This window comes from Salmo salar, chromosome ssa09, assembly GCF_905237065.1.
Source record: "Salmo salar chromosome ssa09, Ssal_v3.1, whole genome shotgun sequence".
Taxonomy (NCBI): Eukaryota; Metazoa; Chordata; class Actinopteri; order Salmoniformes; family Salmonidae; genus Salmo; species Salmo salar.
This window is the reverse complement of record NC_059450.1, coordinates 32,947,052-32,970,828: the sequence shown is the minus strand read 5'-3', so window position 1 is coordinate 32,970,828 and position 23,777 is coordinate 32,947,052. Positions and strand designations below refer to the sequence as shown.

Here is a 23,777-nt window from a genome sequence, read left to right as displayed (position 1 = left end):
TTGTGTGTGATATGGCTGTAGGAGGGATGTTTATTTCAACATTATAAAGAAACACGTGTATTAACAATGACAACACTGTCATGTTGATCTGAGTCTTGCTGTTGGAAAACCACATTAACGCCAGACTTTCGGGTGTCGCAGATGCACCTCCCCTAACTTCACTCCTCGACTTTCGACTGCAGTCGGTTACTTCAGCCTTACCACTCAACCGAGCCCACAATCAATTGAGTATACTGACGCGACAAGTAGGCCTATCAAACGGTTCAGTCGGAAGATATTGGACTACTGTAGGAGAAGAACAATTAGCGGGGACTCTTGTCTTCAAAGAAAAGCCCTCAAAATGAACAATATTGCAGTGGAGGGGGATGACCACAGTTTGGAAGTGTCCTCAAAGGGTAAAATCACTGTTAATAATGATGAAGACAAGTCGAGGGAGGGGGTCTTGCCGACTGGCCTCAGAAGACCCCGCAGTTACAGGCCAAAATCTAAAGATCATAAAAGGCTTAACCCTCACAAATTAGTTTTGCAATATATTGTGCCATGTATGAATTCATATGGTCTGTGCATTGTGGACAATTTTCTCGGAAACAAAATTGGAGAGCGCGTTCTACAAGAAGTCCGACACATTCAACAAGGTGGAAAGATGCAAGACGGGGAACTTGCAGGTGGAAACTTTGGCAAAAATAAATCCATTCGAGGTGATAAAATTGCGTGGGTGGAAGGGACTGAAACAGGTTGTGAAAACCTTGGCTTTCTATTGACAAGGATGGATAAACTCATCACCTATGCCGACGGTAAACTGGGAAGCTACAAAATTAAAGGGAGGCATAAGGTTAGTAGTATTTTACCCAATCAGGACTGACTGGTGTTAATGCATAATCACTTATATTAACCGAGTTAAATTATGCATGTGCTAGTTTAGGATGTAGCGCCTATTCCTTAGGGCAACAGGTGGAAAAAACTGTCTTTTCATATTTGATTCAATTGACCTGTTCTGTCTTTGGGCTCATATTGATAGTTCTTAGCCTAGAAATGGACACATTTCTATAATTATACACAATTACTGAGTAATAATAAATACTTCAATAAATTATTTATATTTTGTATTTATTATTGTTATTATTATTATACCCAGACACTTTTCATGGGGATGCAAAGGTCGGGGTTTGTGGCACTTTGCCATGGTCATGTTTACCTTAGTGGAGAGGACGTGCAGCGAGCGGCTTCAAGAGGGCGACATGCGCCTGATGGAATCCTCAATGGCGGGGGACACTCCTAACGCACGCGCACAGAAATAAACATATATATTTATATAAATTGCATTGGAGATGTTTGTGCAAAGGTCAATTACACACATTTGTATCTACTTATAAACGTCTGTATTTTATCATTAGCATAATGAAAAACACCATTTTAAACGATCACTTCAATTTGACGCCCAAATTTAAAATGAGGGATATTCATTGTTTATCGTTTGTCCGTACTTATTTGTAATTGTGCATATAGAATAATATGCATTTATAGGCGTAAATTTAGTCCTAATCGTCTGTGAGCGTGCGTAGGCGTTCTGAGTCAGTTCAATAGAATGAATGAATGGCCTTGCTTCCCTCCGCCCCTCTAGTGCTACAACACATCTTGCACGTTCCGTAGTTATATCCAGGTGCCTCATTCGCTGCTTGTTTATAGTTTGGAGTTTAGAGTTGCTGCAGAACATAACTCTTCTGTGACATTTCCTTTCTTAAGAATTTAATCTAGTCGTTTCTGAGAGCGAGAAGGGCTGCATTGTTGATAAATATTTATCAGTGAACCATACCCTGATGCACTGACATTACCATGCAGTTGCAGTAACAACTTTAGGAGCTGATTTAAGCGGCATTAAATTCCTCATAAATCGTCAAAATGCCTCTTATGCAACATGTAATGGACGCAGATTTGGAGCGGTTAGCCATGGACCAGATTGTCCCATCTCTACTGGACCAAGGATTCTTTTACGTGGACAACTTTCTAGGAGAATTGGTTGGGCACTTTGTTTTGAACCAAGTGAAAGAGATGCACTACTCTGGAGTTCTGCTGGATGGACAGCTGGCTGGTCCTGGCCCTTTTGGGGTCTCCAAAAGAAACATTCGAGGGGATAAGATAGCCTGGGTCAATGGAGGTGAAAGGAGGTGCGAGGCTATTCACCTCCTTCTGACATTAATCGATAAGTTGGTTTCTTTTTGCATCGGTCGACTTGGGACAAGTATAATTCGAGAAAGATCGAAAGTAAGTTGTGCGACAGTTTTGCGTAAATTGAGCGTGTCCATGGTGTTTGAGGGGGTCACTGTTTTGACGACAGAGCTAATTTAGTAGGCCTGTACAGTACTACATTACTATATACTCTACAGTTGTGGACACACCTCTAAACGTATTGTTGTTGGAAGAAATTTGTATATTGTTATTATATGACCTAAACTTTATATAACATGTTAGACTCTGGCCTAGGTCTATATGATGTTCTTACAAATGTACTGTATATATATAAGGGGTTAAAACAAGTCAAATGTAAACTTTTAATGTCATGTGCACAAATACAGTGAAATGCCTTTCTTGCAAGCACTAAACCCAACAATAATCAGTAATCATTATCAATGTATTAGAAAAAATAACATAAGGTAGAACGAAAACACACAAGGAAAAAAAAAGAAGAACATGAGAAGTAAGTAATCTATACTATATACTCAGTTCCAATACTATATTTACAATGTGCAGGGATACTGGAGTGAAAGAGGTTCATACACTACATGTCCAAAAGTATGTGGACACCTGCTCGTCAAACATCTCATTCCAAAATCATGGGCATTAATATGGAGTTGGTCGCCTGTTTGCTGCTATAACAGCCTCCACTCTTCTGGGAAGGCTTTCCACTAGATGTTGGAACATTGCTGTGGGGACTTGCTTCCATTTAGCAAGAAGAGCATTAGTGAAGTCGAGCACTGATGTTGGGCTATTAGGCCTGGCTCACAGTCGGCGTTCCAATTCATCCCAAAGGTGTTCGATGGGGTTGAGATCAGGGCTCTGTGCATGCCAGTCAAGTTATTCCACACCGATCTTGACAAACCATTTCTGTATTGACCTAATTTGTGCACGGGGACATTGTCATGCTGAAACAGGAAAGGGCCTTCCCCAAACTATTGCCACAAAGTTGAAAGCACTGAATAATCTAGAATGTCATTGTATGCTGTAGCGTTAAGATTTCCCTTCACTGGAACTAAGGGGCCTAGCCCAAACCATGAAAAACAGCCCCAGACTATTATTCCTCCTCCACCCAACTTTACAGTTGGCACTATGCATTGGGGCTGGTAGCATTCTCCTGGAATCTGCCAAACCCAGATTCGTCCTTTGGACTGCCAGATAGTGAAGCGTGATTCATCACTCCAGATAACGTGTTTCCACTGCTCCGGAGTCCAATGGCGATGAGCTTTACACCACTCCAGCCGACGCTTGGCTAGGGTGGCTGGAGTCTTCAATGATTTTTGGGCCTTCCTTTCAACCCGCCTTATATAGAGGTCCTGGATGGCAGGGAGCTCGGTCCCAGTGATGTACTGGGATGTCCACAGCCTGTCAAGATGCTCTCAATGGTGCAGCTGTATAACTTTTTGAGGATTTGAGGTCCCACGAGGTCTTCATTTTAAGTCCTTGGTTATTTGGACACCGAGGAACCTCTCGACCCGCTCCACTGCACCCCTGTCAATGTAAAACACAACTATTGGGCTATATGGATTTTTATGTCCTAATATTTTATTATATTCTATTCATTTAAAGAGTTGGCCTATGCATTCTGAATTATATATTTTTTTAATGCATATCAGTCAACTTTTTAAAATGTTGTCAGTGAACTTTGGATTGCCACCATTTTGTGTATTTAATACTCCCCTTTTTATCATCATATATTTGTAATAATTGTGAGCCTCAAAGTGTAGGCTTACAGTTGGACCAATTGCTTACGTACTGTAAACATACTTCATTACATATTTTGCAGGGCTTTGTAAAGCGTTGTTGCATAGAGCCATGGCAAACCCACAATCTATTCACAGTAACTTTGATCTTCTATGCAGTCAACAGGGGATGCAAACACACGTATGTTGTGCTGATTGCAGTGGAAGTTATGGGTGGTATGTGACTCCTCACACTGCCTATAGCTGTTTGTACTCTCAGAAAATCAGAGTTTCAAGCAGGAAATAGCGTGTGAACACTATACTACATTGCAACACACCAAACTTGGCCATAGTGTCAGTCAGTACTGCACATCCCACCACCACCCACAGCCCAACACCCTTCTCCCTTTCTCACATCACTGGATCCTGCTCCCAGCCTTATGTGGACCAACCATTTATCAGATGATAATGTGTAAAAAAACTGCAGCAAATGATCATGTGTAATTTATTAATGTTAAAGAAGAATTTATAGACGGTTGAGTGCTGCAGTATCTTTGTCACTTGTTTATTTGATAACACTTTTAATTGATTTGACTGCTCAGTGGAGATGTTTTATTTGTTGAGATTTCGAAGCAGTTTTGATCAAACATAACAAATGTCAGTGGATTCTAAAGACACAACTTTCCTCATAAGATATCATTACAAAGAAAAGGTGACAAAGCTGAAACCATGTCAAAAGAGTATTTTTGCTGGTTGACACCCAGCCTGTTAATTTGTCTGTTGTCTGGACTGATTGAGGAGTCCTTGACTGTTGGAGGGGGAGAGAGAGAACGAGAGTGGGATATAGAGGGATATGGAGAGAGATAGGGAAAAGGAGAGGGGGAGGAAGAGGGAGAGAGATGGAAGAGAGAGAGAGAGGCCTGTAGACCTAGCAGTGCTATGTTGCGTCTGCTGGCTCATGCTGGACACATAGCACTGTCATTAAACTTTCAACATCCTGGCAGCCTGCCAGCTGTGCTCTGTGTGGACTTCCCCCTCCTCCCACTCCCCCTTTCTCTTGCTTCATATGTTTTCGCTCTTCTTTGACAACACTGTGTGTACGTGCATACATGCCCCCACTGTAGACAGTAAACACTGGGTGTACGTGCATACATGCCCCCACTGTAGACAGTAAACACTGGGTGTACGTGCATACATGCCCCCACTGTAGACAGTAAACACTGGGTGTACGTGCATACATGCCCCCCACTGTAGACAGTAAACACTGGGTGTACGTGCATACATGCCCCCACTGTAGACAGTAAACACTGGGTGTACGTGCATACATGCCCCCACTGTAGACAGTAAACACTGGGTGTACGTGCATACATGCCCCCACTGTAGACAGTAAACACTGGGTGTACGTGCATACATGCCCCCACTGTAGACAGTAAACACTGGGTGTACGTGCATACATGCCCCCACTGTAGACAGTAAACACTGGGTGTACGTGCATACATGCCCCCACTGTAGACAGTAAACACTGGGTGTACGTGCATACATGCCCCCACTGTAGACAGTAAACACTGGGTGTACGTGCATACATGCCCCCACTGTAGACAGTAAACACTGTGTGCGTCATAATACTCCTTTCCTCAGTATGTGCCGACAGGAAATATGCTGCAGTGCAAATAAACTAAAGGATCACTTTATCAGATAAGACCCTTGTGATGTTGCTCCAGAAGAGGCATTTTATTACAGCTTTATTATATAGGTGTGTGCATAATAGTGATCGTTCAACAATCAGAGAGAGATTGTTGAAGGAATAGTCTAAAGGTTGCTGTGAAATTGTTAGGTTGCTGGCATGACACGATTCCAATGCTATTTTTATGGTCATTATATTATCCTTTTGTTTTTGTGTCTGGGGATATTCTTCTTTGAGGAACCTAATACGGACTCTTCCTGGAGAAACTGAAAATCACAGGATGAGATGAAGGGTTTATTTCCAAAACGCAAAATCCACCATATTTTCACGTTTTTTCATCAGAAATTAGTGCTTATGGGTACCTTTATGTGTGTGTAAAATATTACTGTTCTCAGATCTTTTATTCATAGATTTTAGATGTGTATTAAAATGGGTTTTGTTGCAAAACGCTATATTGTATTTCCAATGTTTAGCTGGAGTGGAATGTTCATATCCTGTATATCTACCATATAAATTCAACCCATCATAAATATAACCTCACGCTACAGTGTTTGATTAGAGCTAGGCCTTGTCCCAAATGTCACCCTATTCCCTATATCAGGGCTCTCCAACCCTGTTCCTGGAGAGCTACACTCCTGTAGGTTTTAACTCTAACCCTGTTCCTGGAGAGCTACACTCCTGTAGGTTTTAGAGTTAAAAGGGTTAGAGTTAAAACCTATAGGAGTGTAGCTCTCCAGGAACAGGGTTAGAGTTAAAACCTACAGGAGTGTAGCTCTCCAGGAACAGGGTTAGAGTTAAAACCTACAGGAGTGTGGCTCTCCAGGAACAGGGTTAGAGTTAAAACCTACAGGAGTGTGGCTCTCCAGGAACAGGGTTAGAGTTAAAACCTACAGGAGTGTTGCTCTCCAGGAACAGGGTTAGAGTTAAAACCTACAGGATGGTAGCTCTCCAGGAACAGGGTTAGAGTTAAAACCTACAGGATGGTAGCTCTCCAGGAACAGGGTTAGAGTTAAAACCTACAGGATGGTAGCTCTCCAGGAACAGGGTTAGAGTTAAAACCTACAGGATGGTAGCTCTCCAGGAACAGGGTTAGAGTTAAAACCTACAGGAGGGTAGCTCTCCAGGAACAGGGTTAGAGTTAAAACCTACAGGAGGGTAGCTCTCCAGGAACAGGGTTGGAGTTAAAACCTACAGGAGGGTAGCTCTCCAGGAACAGGGTTAGAGTTAAAACCTACAGGATGGTAGCTCTCCAGGAACAGGGTTAGAGTTAAAACCTACAGGAGTGTAGCTCTCCAGGAACAGGGTTAGAGTTAAAACCTATAGGAGTGTTGCTCTCCAGGAACAGGGTTAGAGTTAAAACCTATAGGAGTGTTGCTCTCCAGGAACAGGTTTAGAGTTAAAACCTACAGGAGGGTGGCTCTCCAGGAACAGTATTGGAGAACCCTGCCCTATATAGTGCACTACTTTTTACCAGAGCCCAGATCTCAAATTACTGTAGTGATAAGTTGCATGGACTCACTCTGTCTGCAATAATAGTGTTTTAACATGATTTTTTAATGACTACCTCATCTCTGAACCCCACTAATGCAATTATCTGTAAGGTCCCTCAATTGAGCAGTGAATTTCAAACACAGATTCAACCACAAAGACCAGGGAGGTTTTCCAATGCCTCGCAAAGAAGGGCACCTATTGGTAGATGGGTAAAACATTTAAAAGCAGACATTGAATATCCCTTTGAGCATGGTGAAGTTATTAATTACACTTTGGATGGTGTATCAATACATCTATTCACTACAAAGATACAGACGTTCTTCCTAACTCAGTTGCCAGAGAGGAAGGAAACCGCTCAGGGATTTCACCATGAGGCCAATGGTGACTTTAAAACAGTTACAGAGTTTCATGGCTGTGATAGGAGAAAACTGAGGATGGATCAACAACATTGTAGTTACTCCACAATACTAAGCTAATTGACACTAAAGTAATACTGCAAAAAAATTACTTTTTGTCCTGAATACAAAGTGTTATGTTTGGGGAAAATCCAATACAACATATTACTAAGTACCACTCTCCATATTTTCAAGCATAGTGGTGGATGCATCATGTTATGGGTATGCTTGTAGTCGTTAAGAGTTTTTCCAAAAAAATTAAAAAATAAATAAACTGAATGTAGCTAAGCACAGGCAAAATTCTAAAGGAAAACCTGGTTTAGTCTGCTTTCAGCAGGACAATAACCTAAAACACAAGGCCAAATCTACACTTGAATTGCTTACCAAGAAGACGGTGAATGTCCCTTGAGTGGCCTAGTTACAGTTTTGACTTAAATCTACTTGAAAATCTGTGGCAAGACCTGAAAATGGTTTGTTTAGCAATGATCTAATTTGACAGAGCTTGAAGTATTTTGAAAAGAATAATGGACAAATGTTGCACAATTCAGGTGTGGAAAGCTCTTAGAGACTGTTGTGGAAATTATACACATGGGACACTTGAAATCAATCTTAAATGAATCATTGTTTATTAACAGCAAGCTGGAGAGGTCACAGTCAAACTTAGATACATAAAGTACCAGTCTGAAGTGATGACACGAAAGACAAGATTAACATTTTCAAAGCTGTCTCTTCCCATGATAACATTTTCCATTACAAGACTTAACCAGAAAGACTCACAGCTGTGTTCGCTGCCAAAGGTGCTTCTACAAAGTATTGACTCAGGGGTGTGAATACTTATGTAAATGAGATATTTCTGTATTTAATTTTTAATACATTTTCTACAATTTCTAAAAACATTTTTCCACTTTGTCATTATGGGGTATTGTGTGTAGATGGGTGAGAATTTTAAATTTAGGCTGTAACAAAACAAAATATGGACTAATTCAAAGGCACTGTACATCTATTAAACAAATAAATACTTGTCCGATTTACGTTCCTTCGTGTCTACATGTACTAGCCTTAACATGTGTTCCATATCTGATGCCCAAATGAGATGTTACATGACAGAATGTCACTTGGCCTCTAGTAAACCCTCTATCTGACCCAATGTGCCCATCCCTGGTCGTAACCACACGCGTCTTCATCTTCATTGCTTTGAGGGCTTTTCTTGGCTTTCTTATCACAAGATAGATTACCACAGTTTGGTTAATTGTGCTTCCTTGGATGCTGACTGAATGCACGTAGGCCAGTTCTGCTGAAACCACAACGCTCCCTCCCCAAACAACGCTTACAGGAAATGTTCTGCAACCAAGATATTAACCCATAAATGTCTTCATGTTATATTTTTATCTCTGATTTGCAGAAACTATTTCTGTATTCTTAGAATATAGTCAAGGCATTTCCACAAATATTTTCTCACAAAAAATGCTTCTGAAATGGTGTACACTACAGTTATCATGTCACATATTGTCACATGATCAGCAAGTATACTAATTATAATGTGTAACTGTCCCGTTTGTCTGAAGAATGGGACCAAAGCGCAGCGTGTGTATCGTTCAACATTTTATTATAACTGTGAAACTATGCAAGACATACAAATAAACTAATAAACAAAACAACAAACCTTGACGAAGCGGTGCAACATACACTAACTCAAAATAATCTCCCACAAAACCTAGTGGGAAAACCAACAACTTAAATATGATCCCCAATTAGAGACAACGATGACCAGCTGCCTCTAATTGGAGATCATCCCCCCAAAAATAACATAGAAATACAGAAACTAGAACCCCACATAGAAATACAGAAACGGGATGTCGCCGGAGGCTCCGGACTGGGGGATGTCTCAGGAGGCTCCGGACTGGGGGACGTCTCAGGAGGCTCCGGACTGGGGGACGTCTCAGGAGGCTCCGGACTGGGGGACGTCTCAAGAGGCTCCGGACTGTGGGCCGTCTCAGGAGGCTCCGGACTGTGGGCCGTCTCAGGAACTGCGAATGCGCACTGGAGGCCTGATGCATGGGGCTGGCACAGGTGGCGCCAGACTGGTAACACGCACCTCAGGGCGAGTGGGGAGAGCAGGAACAGGACACACCAGAATGGGCAAGCGCACTGGAGGCCTGATGTGTGGGGCTGGCACAGGTGGCGCCAGACTGATAACACGCACCTCAGGGTGAGTGCGGGGAGCAGGAACAGGGCGTACTGGGCTGTGGAGGCGCACTGAAGGTCTGGAGCGTAGGGCTGGCACAATCCGTCCTGGCTGGATGCTCACTTTAGCCCGGCAAGTGCGGGGCGCTGGCACAGGACGCAATGGGCTTTGAATGCGCACTGGAGACACCATGCGTATCACCGCAAAACATGGTACCTGACCGGTCACATGCTCCCCACGGTGAGTATGGAGAGTTGGCACAGGACGTACTGGGCTGTGAAGGCGCACTGAAGACCTGGTGCGTATAGCCGGCCTTATTTGTACCGGAACTTCAACACACTTCTCGGGATGAGTACGGGAAGCTGACTCAGGTGGCATCTGACGGCTAACACGCTCCTCAGGGAAAATGCCGTACATACTACGCCAACCCAACAGCTCTCTCTTATCACCCCCCTCAACTATCTCACAGTACTCCTCGCTCAGTCTCTCCCAATATTCCTCTTCGCTCTCAGACTCACCCCTCGGCTTTGCCGACCAACCCGTGTGCCCCCCCTCCAAAATGTATTGGGGCTGCCTCTCGTGCTTCCGTCGTTGCCGTGCTAGTTCCTCGTATCGTCGCCGCTCTGCTCTCGCTGCTTTACTCTCCTCCTTCGGACAGCGATACTCCCCGGCCTGCCTCCAGGGTCCTTTCCCATCCAAGATTTCCTCCCATGTCCATTTGTCCTGACCACGCTGCTTGGTCCTTTGATGGTGGGAGATTCTGTCACGTTTGTCTGAAGAATGGGACCAAAGCGCAGCGTGTGTATCATTCAACATTTTTTTATAACTGTGAAACTATGCAAGACATACAAATAAACTAATAAACAAAACAACAAACCGTGATGAAGCGGTGCAACATACACTAACTCAAAATAATCTCCCACAAAACCTAGTGGGAAAACCAACAACTTAAATATGATCCCCAATTAGAGACAATGAGGACCAGCTGCCTCTAATTGGAGATCAACCCCCCCCCAAAAAAACCCCATAGAAATACAGAATCTAGAACCCCACATAGAAATACAGAAACTAGACAAAGCCCCCAACATAGAAAAAATAAACTAGAACCAACATAGAAATAAATAAACTAGACAAAACCGCCTGTCACGCCCTGACCTACTCTACCATAGAAAATAAAAGCTTTCTATGGTCAGAACGTGACAGTAACAGACTGAGAACTAATGTTTTGTGGTTTGTTTTGTCTGTTTCAGGCGATGGTGGCGTGTTATCCAGGAAAAGGGACAGGATATGTGAAACATGTGGACAATCCCAACGCTGACGGTCGCTGCATCACCTGTATCTACTACCTCAACAAAAACTGGAACCCCCAGGTGAGCTGCAGATTTATAACATATTTATGACATATTATTGCATATATTTAATTTAGGAAAAAAGTAGATGGTGCGCAACCAACGCGAGTAGAGGTGCAAATTTGTGAAGATCATTGGACAGGAAAAGGCGCATCGCTCGCTCACCATAAAAAATAATGTTATTTCGACAAGTTGAAAAAATAGATGTTTCGGCCTTCAATGGTCTTCTGCAGAAGGTAATTGAAGGCCGAAACGTCTAGCTTTTAAACTTGTCTCAAAAAACTAAGCGTTTGCTGTCCAATTATATTTTTTATTTTGTACATATTCTTTTGACATTTTATATGTTTTTTACTATGGGATACACGCAATCACCCACAGTCCTTTCAGATTACAGTTTGGTTTTCAAGACAGTCACTGTACTGTCTGTTTAATTGTTCGGTTCCCTTTATAACATCAGGATTCTTGTCATATTTATGGTTTATTTTTTAGAGACAATGAAAATGTGAGATATTGCCGTCCACTGTTTGTTGGAAAACCCCCTCTGGCTTATGATCTTTGTAAATTGCAGAGCAAGCCTCTTACGGCTCAACTTGCTATTCTGTAAAGCTGAAATAAACAATGTGTCTTTGTTATTTTGGCAGGAGCATGGAGGAATTCTTCGCATTTTTCCCGAAGGCAAATCCTACGTTGCAGATGTTGAGCCCCTGTTTGACAGACTGCTGTTCTTTTGGTCAGATAGAAGGAATCCACATGAGGTGCAGCCTTCATATGCAACCAGGTCAGTTTGATGCATCATACTGTTATTATACTGATAATTGTTCTCTTCATTCATATGCAAAAATGTCTGAATCTGCTGTTGAATGTATCATACTGTTATTATTATACAGAAGACATTTCTCAGTTCATTTTCTTGACACTGTTAGATTTTCATCAAATGCTAAAGAAGATGTAATGTAATTATGGAATAATAATAATAATTCAGAATTTTGCTTTGTTCCAGATATGCTATAACCGTGTGGTATTTCGATTCAGAAGAAAGGGCAGAAGCAAAGAGACGGTTTAGAGACTTAACAGGTACATTTCTCCATTGGATTATTTAACTTACATCTATGTGTAAACAAAAACATTCAGTAACACTTTACATGAAGTTGCTCTTATTCCTGCATAGTAAGTAACATTGTTTTTACTACAGTCAGGTTAACTGGCATCAGGTTACACCATGTATCCTAATGTAACCTAATCCTTTACTGAGTCGCTACACCCATTTTCAGATTTATAGATTAATCATATACACCCATTGATTCTTGAAGAGTTTAACATATAAATGCCTCATTAATTTAGTTCATCTGTCGTACCCCATCAGAACCCAAAATATAAGCTTGCTTTACTACAATGTTTGTAAACAACTTAAATGTAAACACACACTGTATAGCCTCAAAACATGGTTAAGGGCTCGAGGTCTCTGTTCAGTCTGGAAAGCTGAAGCGTTACAGATTCCATGATAGAAATGTAAAGGTGATTTTCGATTGAGCCGACATATGCAGCGTTTACCGTGAATGCAGTCTCAGCTAAAACGGGAACATTGCCTTTAAATTTCAATCACGCTGTAAAACTGAAATTCTGCAAGCCGTATTGAATAGAGCCCTAAAACTATAATTTATACAGTAGTTTTAAGTCCTTGCATCCATTACTCTGTCTATGAATTTTAGAGTGGTTCCATTTCTCCAGGCCCATCCCTCAGCCGTTTACCAAAGCAAAGGGGTGTGACCGCTTTGTTATATTTAAATTAAGGATTCTAGCTTTAATGGCATTAATCTATTTCAGCCTCCACCCAAGACCCGGATGGAAGCAGTACTCCCTGAACTTTGACCTTATAAGAGACTCCATCCTGTGTGACACAATACAACACTGGATCCCTAATTCTTTGTGCTGACATGGGCTGACAGAGTTGTCATGCTTTGGTCTAATCACTGTTTGGACTGTGCTGTGGTACCTCTTCTAAACGCTACAAAGATGTTGAAAGCTACAAAGATGTGTGGTTGTGGTAGATGATAAGAAGAGACATTAATGGCTTTGTGCATATATTTAGAATTAAAATCATTTTCTGCTCTTTCAATAACAGCGATTCTCATCATTGTATTTAAATGAATCAACCCAAATAATACTGTACCACTTCCAGAAATGTCTTTATACAATATAGTTAAAAAATGTTGTTGGGTTAAAATCAACTGAATTCTCTCCTTTAACTACTGCTGTTCTAAAATAATTGTTTACCAGTTCATGCATGCCGGTTTGTTGTATAGTTCTGTTTCAGTCAGATAGAGAGAGAGGGGTGTGTGTGTGTGTGCATGCTCACGTGCACACATGTGTGTATTATACATTTTGGCCCATCTAGAATTAAAATGTTTGCATGTAAATCTTGAACAGTAAAGATGAATTGAGGTGACAATGTTATGTTGAAAAGCACTAAGGCCTAGATTCAATCAGATCAAGCGTTAACTGACGATAGCTGACACCTGCATAGCTGATGTTTTGGCGCTGTCGGAGGTGGAACTGCATTGGAGATGTCAAATCGCAGCTGCTCTTGATCATTGTCAGGAAGCCACAGCCGCCACACTTCCGTTAGAAGTTCAGAATGAGAAAGTATAGACTATATAGAAATAATGACGCTCAAGCTGAAAATCATTAAACAAACGAAGGAGAATTTCTATCAGCCTAATCGAGGTGTAGATTACATCTCGCATTCCAGTGTTCCAACTTGTAAACAAGGCTACATGGGATTTCTTTTAATGTGACTCCATGCGGCCAATGGCAATGTCCGCTTTAGGTATGTGCCAGGTGCCGCTTGTTGATTTGACAGCGCTAACGCTGTTCCCCCTCCGTCACCGCCAAAACAGGTGTGAGCTATCGCTGGTTAACGCTTGATCTGAATGAATTGGGGTCCTCAATAAAAATCAGAATGGGCACCTGTCAGGCATCCTGTCATACTGTCACATCGTCTGACTTGTTTTAAGTTGGTAATGCAATCTGGAGCACTCAAGGGTCAATCCAAAATGGCGCCCCTATTTTTCTATGTGGTGCACTACTTTACACCAGATTATCCAAATCCTTATTACACATCAACTATCGTTATAAACTAGTTGAATAGTCAGTTATGAGTGACTCCCAGGACCGCTGTCATTACTGATCCCCCTGAGCAGCCATGTTGTTCTCTTCCCTAAACATGCATCTTCGACAATAACTACACATGTTCAGGTTTTTTGTGAAGCTTCTGTATACGCCTTGTGAGAAGAAATCAATTGTTGATGCAACATTCAACTCTTTACAGAGGTGGTGAAGGAAAAACTGTTCATTTACAGAACTCTATGTGTGGTTGTTATCTGTAACGGATTTTTGTGCTTAAAATCAGCTTGCATGCTGGTCTGCCAAGCTGGTGGATACAGTCTATAGTATGGTGAATAATGTGGTTTTGTTAATGTTTGTTACTTATATACAAGACAAAATACAATTATTTTCCATCTGAATATTGTCACAGTTTGTACTACATTTTTATCATAAAAAGGGTGAGGGTTAAACATTTGGTTAGAGTTAGGGTTGAACTGGGGTGTGGTCATGAAGCTAGAGTTAGGGTTGAACTGGGTGTGGTCATGAAGCTAGAGTTAGAGTTAGGGTTGAACTGGGGTGTGGTCATGAAGCTAGGGTTAGAGTTAGGGTTGAACTGGGGTGTGGTCATGAAGCTAGGGTTAGAGTTAGGGTTGAACTGGGTGTGGTCATGAAGCTAGGGTTAGAGTTAGGGTTGAACTGGGGTGTGGTCATGAAGCTAGGGTTAGAGTTAGGGTTGAACTGGGTGTGGTCATGAAGCTAGGGTTAGAGTTAGGGTTGAACTGGGGTGTGGTCATGAAGCTAGGGTTAGGGTTAGGGTTGAACTGGGTGTGGTCATGAGGCTAGAGTTAGGGTTAGGGTTGAACTGGGGTATGGTCATGAAGCTAGTGTTAGAGTTAGGGTTGAACTGGGTGTGGTCATGAGGCTAGGGTTAGGGTTGAACTGGGGTGTGGTCATGAAGCTAGGGTTAGGGTTAGGGTTGAACTGGGTGTGGTCATGAAGCTAGAGTTAGGGTTAGGGTTGAACTGGGGTGTGGTCATGAAGCTAGGGTTAGAGTTAGGGTTGAACTGGGGTGTGGTCATGAAGCTAGGGTTAGAGTTAGGGTTGAACTGGGGTGTGGTCATGAAGCTAGGGTTAGAGTTAGGGTTGAACTGGGGTGTGGTCATGAAGCTAGGGTTAGAGTTAGGGTTGAACTGGGGTATGGTCATGAAGCTAGGGTTAGAGTTAGGGTTGAACTGGGGTGTGGTCATGAAGCTAGGGTTAGAGTTAGGGTTGAACTGGGTGTGGTCATGAAGCTAGAGTTAGAGTTAGGGTTGAACTGGGTGTGGTCATGAAGCTAGGGTTAGAGTTAGGGTTGAACTGGGTGTGGTCATGAAGCTAGGGTTAGAGTTAGGGTTGAACTGGGTGTGGTCATGAAGCTAGAGTTAGAGTTAGGGTTGAACTGGGTGTGGTCATGAAGCTAGGGTTAGAGTTAGGGTTGAACTGGGGTGTGGTCATGAAGCTAGAGTTAGGGTTGAACTGGGTGTGGTCATGAAGCTAGGGTTAGGGTTAGGGTTGAACTGGGTGTGGTCATGAAGCTAGAGTTAGGGTTAGGGTTGAACTGGGTGTGGTCATAAAGCTAGAGTTAGGGTTAGGGTTGAACTGGGTGTGGTCATGAAGCTAGAGTTAGGGTTAGGGTTGAACTGGGGTGTGGTCATGAAGCTAGGGTTAGAGTTAGGGTTGAACTGGGTGTGGTCATGAAGCTAGGGTTAGAGTTAGGTTTGAACTGGGGTGTGGTCATGAAGCTAGGGTTAGAGTTAGGGTTGAACTGGGTGTGGTCATGAAGCTAGAGTTAGGGTTGAACTGGGTGTGGTCATGGATCTAGAGTTAGGGTTGAACTGGGGTATGGTCATGAAGCTAGGGTTAGAGTTAGGGTTGAACTGGGTGTGGTCATGAAGCTAGGGTTAGAGTTAGGGTTGAACTGGGGTGTGGTCATGAAGCTAGAGTTAGGGTTGAACTGGGGTATGGTCATGAGGCTAGGGTTAGAGTTAGGGTTGAACTGGGTGTGGTCATGAAGCTAGGGATAGAGTTAGGGTTGAACTGGGGTATGGTCATGAAGCTAGGGTTAGAGTTAGGGTTGAACTGGGTGTGGTCATGAGGCTAGGGTTAGGGTTGAACTGGGGTGTGGTCATGAAGCTAGGGTTAGGGTTAGGGTTGAACTGGGTGTGGTCATGAAGCTAGAGTTAGGGTTAGGGTTGAACTGGGGTGTGGTCATGAAGCTATGGTTAGAGTTAGGGTTGAACTGGGGTGTGGTCATGAAGCTAGGGTTAGAGTTAGGGTTGAACTGAGTGTGGTCATGAAGCTAGAGTTAGAGTTAGGGTTGAACTGGGTGTGGTCATGAAGCTAGGGGTTAGAGGTTGAACTGGGGTGTGGTCATGAAGCTAGAGTTAGGGTTAGGGTTGAACTGGGTGTGGTCATGAAGCTAGAGTTAGGGTTAGGGTTGAACTGGGTGTGGTCATGAAGCTAGAGTTAGGGTTAGGGTTGAACTGGGTGTGGTCATGAAGCTAGAGTTAGGGTTAGGGTTGAACTGGGGTGTGGTCATGAAGCTAGAGTTAGAGTTAGGGTTGAACTGGGGTGTGGTCATGAAGCTAGGGTTAGAGTTAGGGTTGAACTGGGTGTGGTCATGAAGCTAGGGTTAGAGTTAGGGTTGAACTGGGGTGTGGTCATGAAGCTAGGGTTAGAGTTAGGGTTGAACTGGGTGTGGTCATGAGGCTAGAGTTAGAGTTAGGGTTGAACTGGGGTATGGTCATGAAGCTAGTGTTAGAGTTAGGGTTGAACTGGGTGTGGTCATGAGGCTAGGGTTAGGGTTGAACTGGGGTGTGGTCATGAAGCTAGGGTTAGGGTTAGGGTTGAACTGGGTGTGGTCATGAAGCTAGCGTTAGGGTTAGGGTTGAACTGGGGTGTGGTCATGAAGCTAGGGTTAGAGTTAGGGTTGAACTGGGGTGTGGTCATGAAGCTAGGGTTAGGGTTAGGGTTGAACTGGGGTGTGGTCATGAAGCTAGGGTTAGAGTTAGGGTTGAACTGGGGTGTGGTCATGAAGCTAGGGTTAGAGTTAGGGTTGAACTGGGGTATGGTCATGAAGCTAGGGTTAGAGTTAGGGTTGAACTGGGGTGTGGTCATGAAGCTAGGGTTAGAGTTAGGGTTGAACTGGGTGTGGTCATGAAGCTAGAGTTAGAGTTAGGGTTGAACTGGGTGTGGTCATGAAGCTAGGGTTAGAGTTAGGGTTGAACTGGGTGTGGTCATGAAGCTAGGGTTAGAGTTAGGGTTGAACTGGGGTGTGGTCATGAAGCTAGAGTTAGAGTTAGGGTTGAACTGGGGTGTGGTCATGAAGCTAGGGTTAGAGTTAGGGTTGAACTGGGGTGTGGTCATGAAGCTAGAGTTAGTAGTTGAACTGGGTGTGGTCATAAAGCTAGGGTTAGAGTTAGGGTTGAACTGGGTGTGGTCATGAAGCTAGAGTTAGAGTTAGGGTTGAACTGGGGTGTGGTCATGAAGCTAGGGTTAGAGTTAGGGTTGAACTGGGGTGTGGTCATGAAGCTAGGGTTAGAGTTAGGGTTGAACTGGGGTGTGGTCATGAAGCTAGGGTTAGAGTTAGGGTTGAACTGGGTGTGGTCATGAAGCTAGAGTTAGGGTTGAACTGGGTGTGGTCATGGAGCTAGAGTTAGGGTTGAACTGGGGTATGGTCATGAAGCTAGGGTTAGAGTTAGGGTTGAACTGGGTGTGGTCATGAAGCTAGGGTTAGAGTTAGGGTTGAACTGGGGTGTGGTCATGAAGCTAGAGTTAGGGTTGAACTGGGGTATGGTCATGAGGCTAGGGTTAGAGTTAGGGTTGAACTGGGGTGTGGTCATGAAGCTAGGGTTAGAGTTAGGGTTGAACTGGGGTATGGTCATGAAGCTAGGGTTAGAGTTAGGGTTGAACTGGGTGTGGTCATGAAGCTAGGGTTAGGGTTGAACTGGGGTGTGGTCATGAAGCTAGGGTTAGAGTTAGGGTTGAACTGGGTGTGGTCATGAAGCTAGAGTTAGAGTTAGGGTTGAACTGGGGTGTGGTCATGAAGCTATGGTTAGAGTTAGGGTTGAACTGGGGTGTGGTCATGAAGCTAGGTTAGAGTTAGGGTTGAACTGGGGTGTGGTCATGAAGCTAGAGTTAGAGTTAGGGTTGAACTGGGTGTGGTCATGAAGCTAGGGGTAGGGTTGAACTGGGGTGTGGTCATGAAGCTAGGGTTAGAGTTAGGGTTGAACTGGGTGTGGTCATGAAGCTAGAGTTGGTTAGGGTTGAACTGGGGTGTGGTCATGAAGCTAGGGTTAGGGTTAGGGTTGAACTGGGTGTGGTCATGAAGCTAGAGTTAGGGTTAGGGTTGAACTGGGGTGTGGTCATGAAGCTAGGGTTAGAGTTAGGGTTGAACTGGGGTGTGGTCATGAAGCTAGGGTTAGAGTTAGGGTTGAACTGGGTGTGGTCATGAAGCTAGAGTTAGAGTTAGGGTTGAACTGGGTGTGGTCATGAAGCTAGGGTTAGAGTTAGGGTTGAACTGGGGTGTGGTCATGAAGCTAGAGTTAGGGTTGAACTGGGTGTGGTCATGAAGCTAGGGTTAGGGTTAGGGTTGAACTGGGTGTGGTCATGAAGCTAGAGTTAGGGTTAGGGTTGAACTGGGTGTGGTCATAAAGCTAGAGTTAGGGTTAGGGTTGAACTGGGTGTGGTCATGAAGCTAGAGTTAGGTTTAGGGTTGAACTGGGTGTAGTCATGAAGCTAGAGTTAGGGTTAGGGTTGAACTGGGGTGTGGTCATGAAGCTAGGGTTAGAGTTAGGGTTGAACTGGGTGTGGTCATGAAGCTAGGGTTAGAGTTAGGGTTGAACTGGGGTGTGGTCATGAAGCTAGGGTTAGAGTTAGGGTTGAACTGGGTGTGGTCATGAAGCTAGAGTTAGGGTTGAACTGGGTGTGGTCATGGATCTAGAGTTAGGGTTGAACTGGGGTATGGTCATGAAGCTAGGGTTAGAGTTAGGGTTGAACTGGGTGTGGTCATGAAGCTAGGGTTAGAGTTAGGGTTGAACTGGGGTGTGGTCATGAAGCTAGAGTTAGGGTTGAACTGGGGTGTAGTCATGAAGCTAGGGTTAGAGTTAGGGTTGAACTGGGGTGTGGTCATGAAGCTAGGGTTAGAGTTAGGGTTGATCTGGGTGTGGTCATGAAGCTAGGGTTAGAGTTAGGGTTGAACTGGGGTGTGGTCATGAAGCTAAGGTTAGGGTTGAACTGGGGTATGGTCATGAAGCTAGGGTTAGAGTTAGGGTTGAACTGGGTGTGGTCATGAAGCTAGAGTTAGAGTTAGGGTTGAACTGGGTGTGGTCATGAAGCTAGGGTTAGAGTTAGGGTTGAACTGGGGTGTGGTCATGAAGCTAGGGTTAGAGTTAGGGTTGAACTGGGTGTGGTCATGAAGCTAGGGTTAGAGTTAGGGTTGAACTGGGGTGTGGTCATGAAGCTAGGGTTAGGGTTGAACTGGGGTATGGTCATGAAGCTAGGGTTAGAGTTAGGGTTGAACTGGGTGTGGTCATGAAGCTAGGGTTAGAGTTAGGGTTGAACTGGGGTGTGGTCATGAAGCTAGGGTTAGAGTTAGGGTTGAACTGGGGTGTGGTCATGAAGCTAGGGTTAGAGTTAGGGTTGAACTGCGGTGTGGTCATGAAGCTAGAGTTAGGGGTTGAACTGGGTGTGGTCATGAAGCTAGGGTTAGAGTTAGGGTTGAACTGGGGTGTGGTCATGAAGCTAGGGTTAGAGTTAGGGTTGAACTGGGTGTGGTCATGAAGCTAGGGTTAGAGTTAGGGTTGAACTGGGGTGTGGTCATGAAGCTAGGGTTAGGGTTGAACTGGGGTGTGGTCATGAAGCTAGGGTTAGAGTTAGGGTTGAACTGGGTGTGGTCATGAAGCTAGGGTTAGAGTTAGGGTTGAACTGGGGTGTGGTCATGAAGCTAGAGTTAGGGTTGAACTGGGGTATGGTCATGAAGCTAGGGTTAGAGTTAGGGTTGAACTGGGGTGTGGTCATGAAGCTAGAGTTAGGGTTGAACTGGGGTATGGTCATGAAGCTAGGGTTAGAGTTAGGGTTGAACTAGGGTGTGGTCATGAAGCTAGAGTTAGGGTTGAACTGGGGTATGGTCATGAAGCTAGGGTTAGAGTTAGGGTTGAACTGGGGTGTGGTCATGAAGCTAGAGTTAGGGTTGAACTGGGTGTGGTCATGGATCTAAGTTAGGGTTGAACTGGGGTATGGTCATGAAGCTAGGTTTAGAGTTAGGGTTGAACTGGGGTGTGGTCATGAAGCTAGTGTTAGAGTTAGGGTTGAACTGGGGTGTGGTCATGAAGCTAGAGTTAGGGTTGAACTGGGGTATGGTCATGAGGCTAGGGTTAGAGTTAGGGTTGAACTGGGTGTGGTCATGAAGCTAGGGATAGAGTTAGGGTTGAACTGGGGTATGGTCATGAAGCTAGGGTTAGAGTTAGAGTTGAACTGGGTGTGGTCATGAGGCTAGGGTTAGGGTTGAACTGGGGTGTGGTCATGAAGCTAGGGTTAGGGTTAGGGTTGAACTGGGTGTGGTCATGAAGCTAGAGTTAGGGTTAGGGTTGAACTGGGGTGTGGTCATGAAGCTATGGTTAGAGTTAGGGTTGAACTGGGGTGTGGTCATGAAGCTAGGGTTAGAGTTAGGGTTGAACTGAGTGTGGTCATGAAGCTAGAGTTAGAGTTAGGGTTGAACTGGGTGTGGTCATGAAGCTAGGGGTAGGGTTGAACTGGGTGTGGTCATGAAGCTAGAGTTAGGGTTAGGGTTGAACTGGGTGTGGTCATGAAGCTAGAGTTAGGGTTAGGGTTGAACTGGGTGTGGTCATGAAGCTAGAGTTAGGGTTAGGGTTGAACTGGGTGTGGTCATGAAGCTAGAGTTAGGGTTAGGGTTGAACTGGGGTGTGGTCATGAAGCTAGGGTTAGAGTTAGGGTTGAACTGGGTGTGGTCATGAAGCTAGGGTTAGAGTTAGGGTTGAACTGGGTGTGGTCATGAAGCTAGGGTTAGAGTTAGGGTTGAACTGGGGTGTGGTCATGAAGCTAGGGTTAGAGTTAGGGTTGAACTGGGTGTGGTCATGAAGCTAGAGTTAGAGTTAGGGTTGAACTGGGGTGTGGTCATGAAGCTAGTGTTAGAGTTAGGGTTGAACTGGGTGTGGTCATGAGGCTAGGGTTAGGGTTGAACTGGGGTGTGGTCATGAAGCTAGGGTTAGAGTTAGGGTTGAACTGGGGTGTGGTCATGAAGCTAGGGTTAGAGTTAGGGTTGAACTGGGGTGTGGTCATGAAGCTAGGGTTAGAGTTAGGGTTGAACTGGGGTGTGGTCATGAAGCTAGGGTTAGAGTTAGGGTTGAACTGGGGTGTGGTCATGAAGCTAGGGTTAGAGTTAGGGTTGAACTGGGGTGTGGTCATGAAGCTAGGGTTAGAGTTAGGGTTGAACTGGGGTGTGGTCATGAAGCTAGGGTTAGAGTTAGGGTTGAACTGGGGTGTGGTCATGAAGCTAGAGTTAGAGTTAGGGTTGAACTGGGTGTGGTCATGAAGCTAGGGTAAGAGTTAGGGTTGAACTGGGTGTGGTCATGAAGCTAGGGTTAGAGTTAGGGTTGAACTGGGTGTGGTCATGAAGCTAGAGTTAGAGTTAGGGTTGAACTGGGTGTGGTCATGAAGCTAGGGTTAGAGTTAGGGTTGAACTGGGGTGTGGTCATGAAGCTAGAGTTAGGGTTGAACTGGGTGTGGTCATGAAGCTAGGGTTAGGGTTAGGGTTGAACTGGGTGTGGTCATGAAGCTAGAGTTAGGGTTAGGGTTGAACTGGGTGTGGTCATAAAGCTAGAGTTAGGGTTAGGGTTGAACTGGGTGTGGTCATGAAGCTAGAGTTAGGGTTAGGGTTGAACTGGGGTGTGGTCATGAAGCTAGGGTTAGAGTTAGGGTTGAACTGGGTGTGGTCATGAAGCTAGGGTTAGAGTTAGGGTTGAACTGGGGTGTGGTCATGAAGCTAGGGTTAGAGTTAGGGTTGAACTGGGTGTGGTCATGAAGCTAGAGTTAGGGTTGAACTGGGTGTGGTCATGAATCTAGAGTTAGGGTTGAACTGGGGTCTGGTCATGAAGCTAGGGTTAGAGTTAGGGTTGAACTGGGTGTGGTCATGAAGCTAGGGTTAGAGTTAGGGTTGAACTGGGGTGTGGTCATGAAGCTAGAGTTAGGGTTGAACTGGGGTATGGTCATGAGGCTAGGGTTAGAGTTAGGGTTGAACTGGGTGTGGTCATGAAGCTAGGGTTAGAGTTAGGGTTGAACTGGGGTGTGGTCATGAAGCTAGGGTTAGAGTTAGGGTTGAACTGGGTGTGGTCATGAGGCTAGGGTTAGGGTTGAACTGGGGTGTGGTCATGAAGCTAGGGTTAGGGTTAGGGTTGAACTGGGTGTGGTCATGAAGCTAGGGTTAGGGTTAGGGTTGAACTGGGGTGTGGTCATGAAGCTAGGGTTAGAGTTAGGGTTGAACTGGGGTGTGGTCATGAAGCTAGGGTTAGAGTTAGGGTTGAACTGGGTGTGGTCATGAAGCTAGAGTTAGAGTTAGGGTTGAACTGGGGTGTGGTCATGAAGCTAGGGTTAGGGGTTGAACTGGGTGTGGTCATGAAGCTAGGGTTAGAGTTAGGGTTGAACTGGGGTGTGGTCATGAAGCTAGAGTTAGGGTTAGGGTTGAACTGGGTGTGGTCATGAAGCTAGAGTTAGGGTTAGGGTTGAACTGGGGTGTGGTCATGAAGCTAGGTTAGGGTTAGGGTTGAACTGGGGTGTGGTCATGAAGCTAGGGTTAGAGTTAGGGTTGAACTGGGTGTGGTCATGAAGCTAGGGTTAGAGTTAGGGTTGAACTGGGTGTGGTCATGAAGCTAGAGTTAGAGTTAGGGTTGAACTGGGTGTGGTCATGAAGCTAGGGTTAGAGTTAGGGTTGAACTGGGGTGTGGTCATGAAGCTAGAGTTAGGGTTGAACTGGGTGTGGTCATGAAGCTAGGGTTAGGGTTAGGGTTGAACTGGGTGTGGTCATGAAGCTAGAGGTAGGGTTAGGGTTGAACTGGGTGTGGTCATGAAGCTAGAGTTAGGGTTAGGGTTGAACTGGGTGTGGTCATGAAGCTAGAGTTAGGTTTAGGGTTGAACTGGGTGTAGTCATGAAGCTAGAGTTAGGGTTAGGGTTGAACTGGGGTGTGGTCATGAAGCTAGGGTTAGAGTTAGGGTTGAACTGGGTGTGGTCATGAAGCTAGGGTTAGAGTTAGGGTTGAACTGGGGTGTGGTCATGAAGCTAGGGTTAGAGTTAGGGTTGAACTGGGTGTGGTCATGAAGCTAGAGTTAGGGTTGAACTGGGTGTGGTCATGGATCTAGAGTTAGGGTTGAACTGGGGTATGGTCATGAAGCTAGGGTTAGAGTTAGGGTTGAACTGGGTGTGGTCATGAAGCTAGGGTTAGAGTTAGGGTTGAACTGGGGTGTGGTCATGAAGCTAGAGTTAGGGTTGAACTGGGGTGTAGTCATGAAGCTAGGGTTAGAGTTAGGGTTGAACTGGGGTGTGGTCATGAAGCTAGGGTTAGAGTTAGGGTTGATCTGGGTGTGGTCATGAAGCTAGGGTTA

General features: G+C 44.6%; 1 protein-coding gene across 2 annotated transcripts; it reads left to right on the top strand.

Moving 5' to 3' along the window:
* Positions 1 to 35: 35 nt before the first annotated feature.
* On the top strand, positions 36 to 14,542 carry LOC106611226 (prolyl hydroxylase EGLN3-like). Of its 2 annotated transcripts, none has more exons than XM_014211215.2 (5): positions 36 to 832; positions 10,920 to 11,039; positions 11,660 to 11,796; positions 12,019 to 12,092; positions 12,843 to 14,542. In XM_014211215.2, exons 1-5 carry the CDS (start codon positions 341 to 343, stop codon positions 12,878 to 12,880), a joined length of 861 nt encoding a protein of 286 aa, XP_014066690.1. In that variant the 5' UTR covers positions 36 to 340; the 3' UTR covers positions 12,881 to 14,542. The 2 variants fall into 2 exon arrangements, with proteins under 2 accessions (XP_014066690.1, XP_014066691.1); XM_014211216.2 differs by lacking the exon at positions 36 to 832 and adding an exon at positions 1,631 to 2,262.
* The last annotated feature ends 9,235 nt before the right edge of the window (positions 14,543 to 23,777 follow it).

What these genes read in the sequence shown, in the direction of transcription:
- LOC106611226 (XM_014211215.2), top strand. Translation starts at nt 341, where the DNA reads ATGAACAATATTGCAGTGGAGGGGGATGACCACAGTTTGGAAGTGTCC. An exon ending in CAGCCTTCATATGCAACCAG is followed by an intron (nt 11,797 to 12,018) that starts GTCAGTTTGATG and finishes GCTTTGTTCCAG; the next exon opens with ATATGCTATAACCGTGTGGT. An exon ending in ACGGTTTAGAGACTTAACAG is followed by an intron (nt 12,093 to 12,842) that starts GTACATTTCTCC and finishes AATCTATTTCAG; the next exon opens with CCTCCACCCAAGACCCGGAT.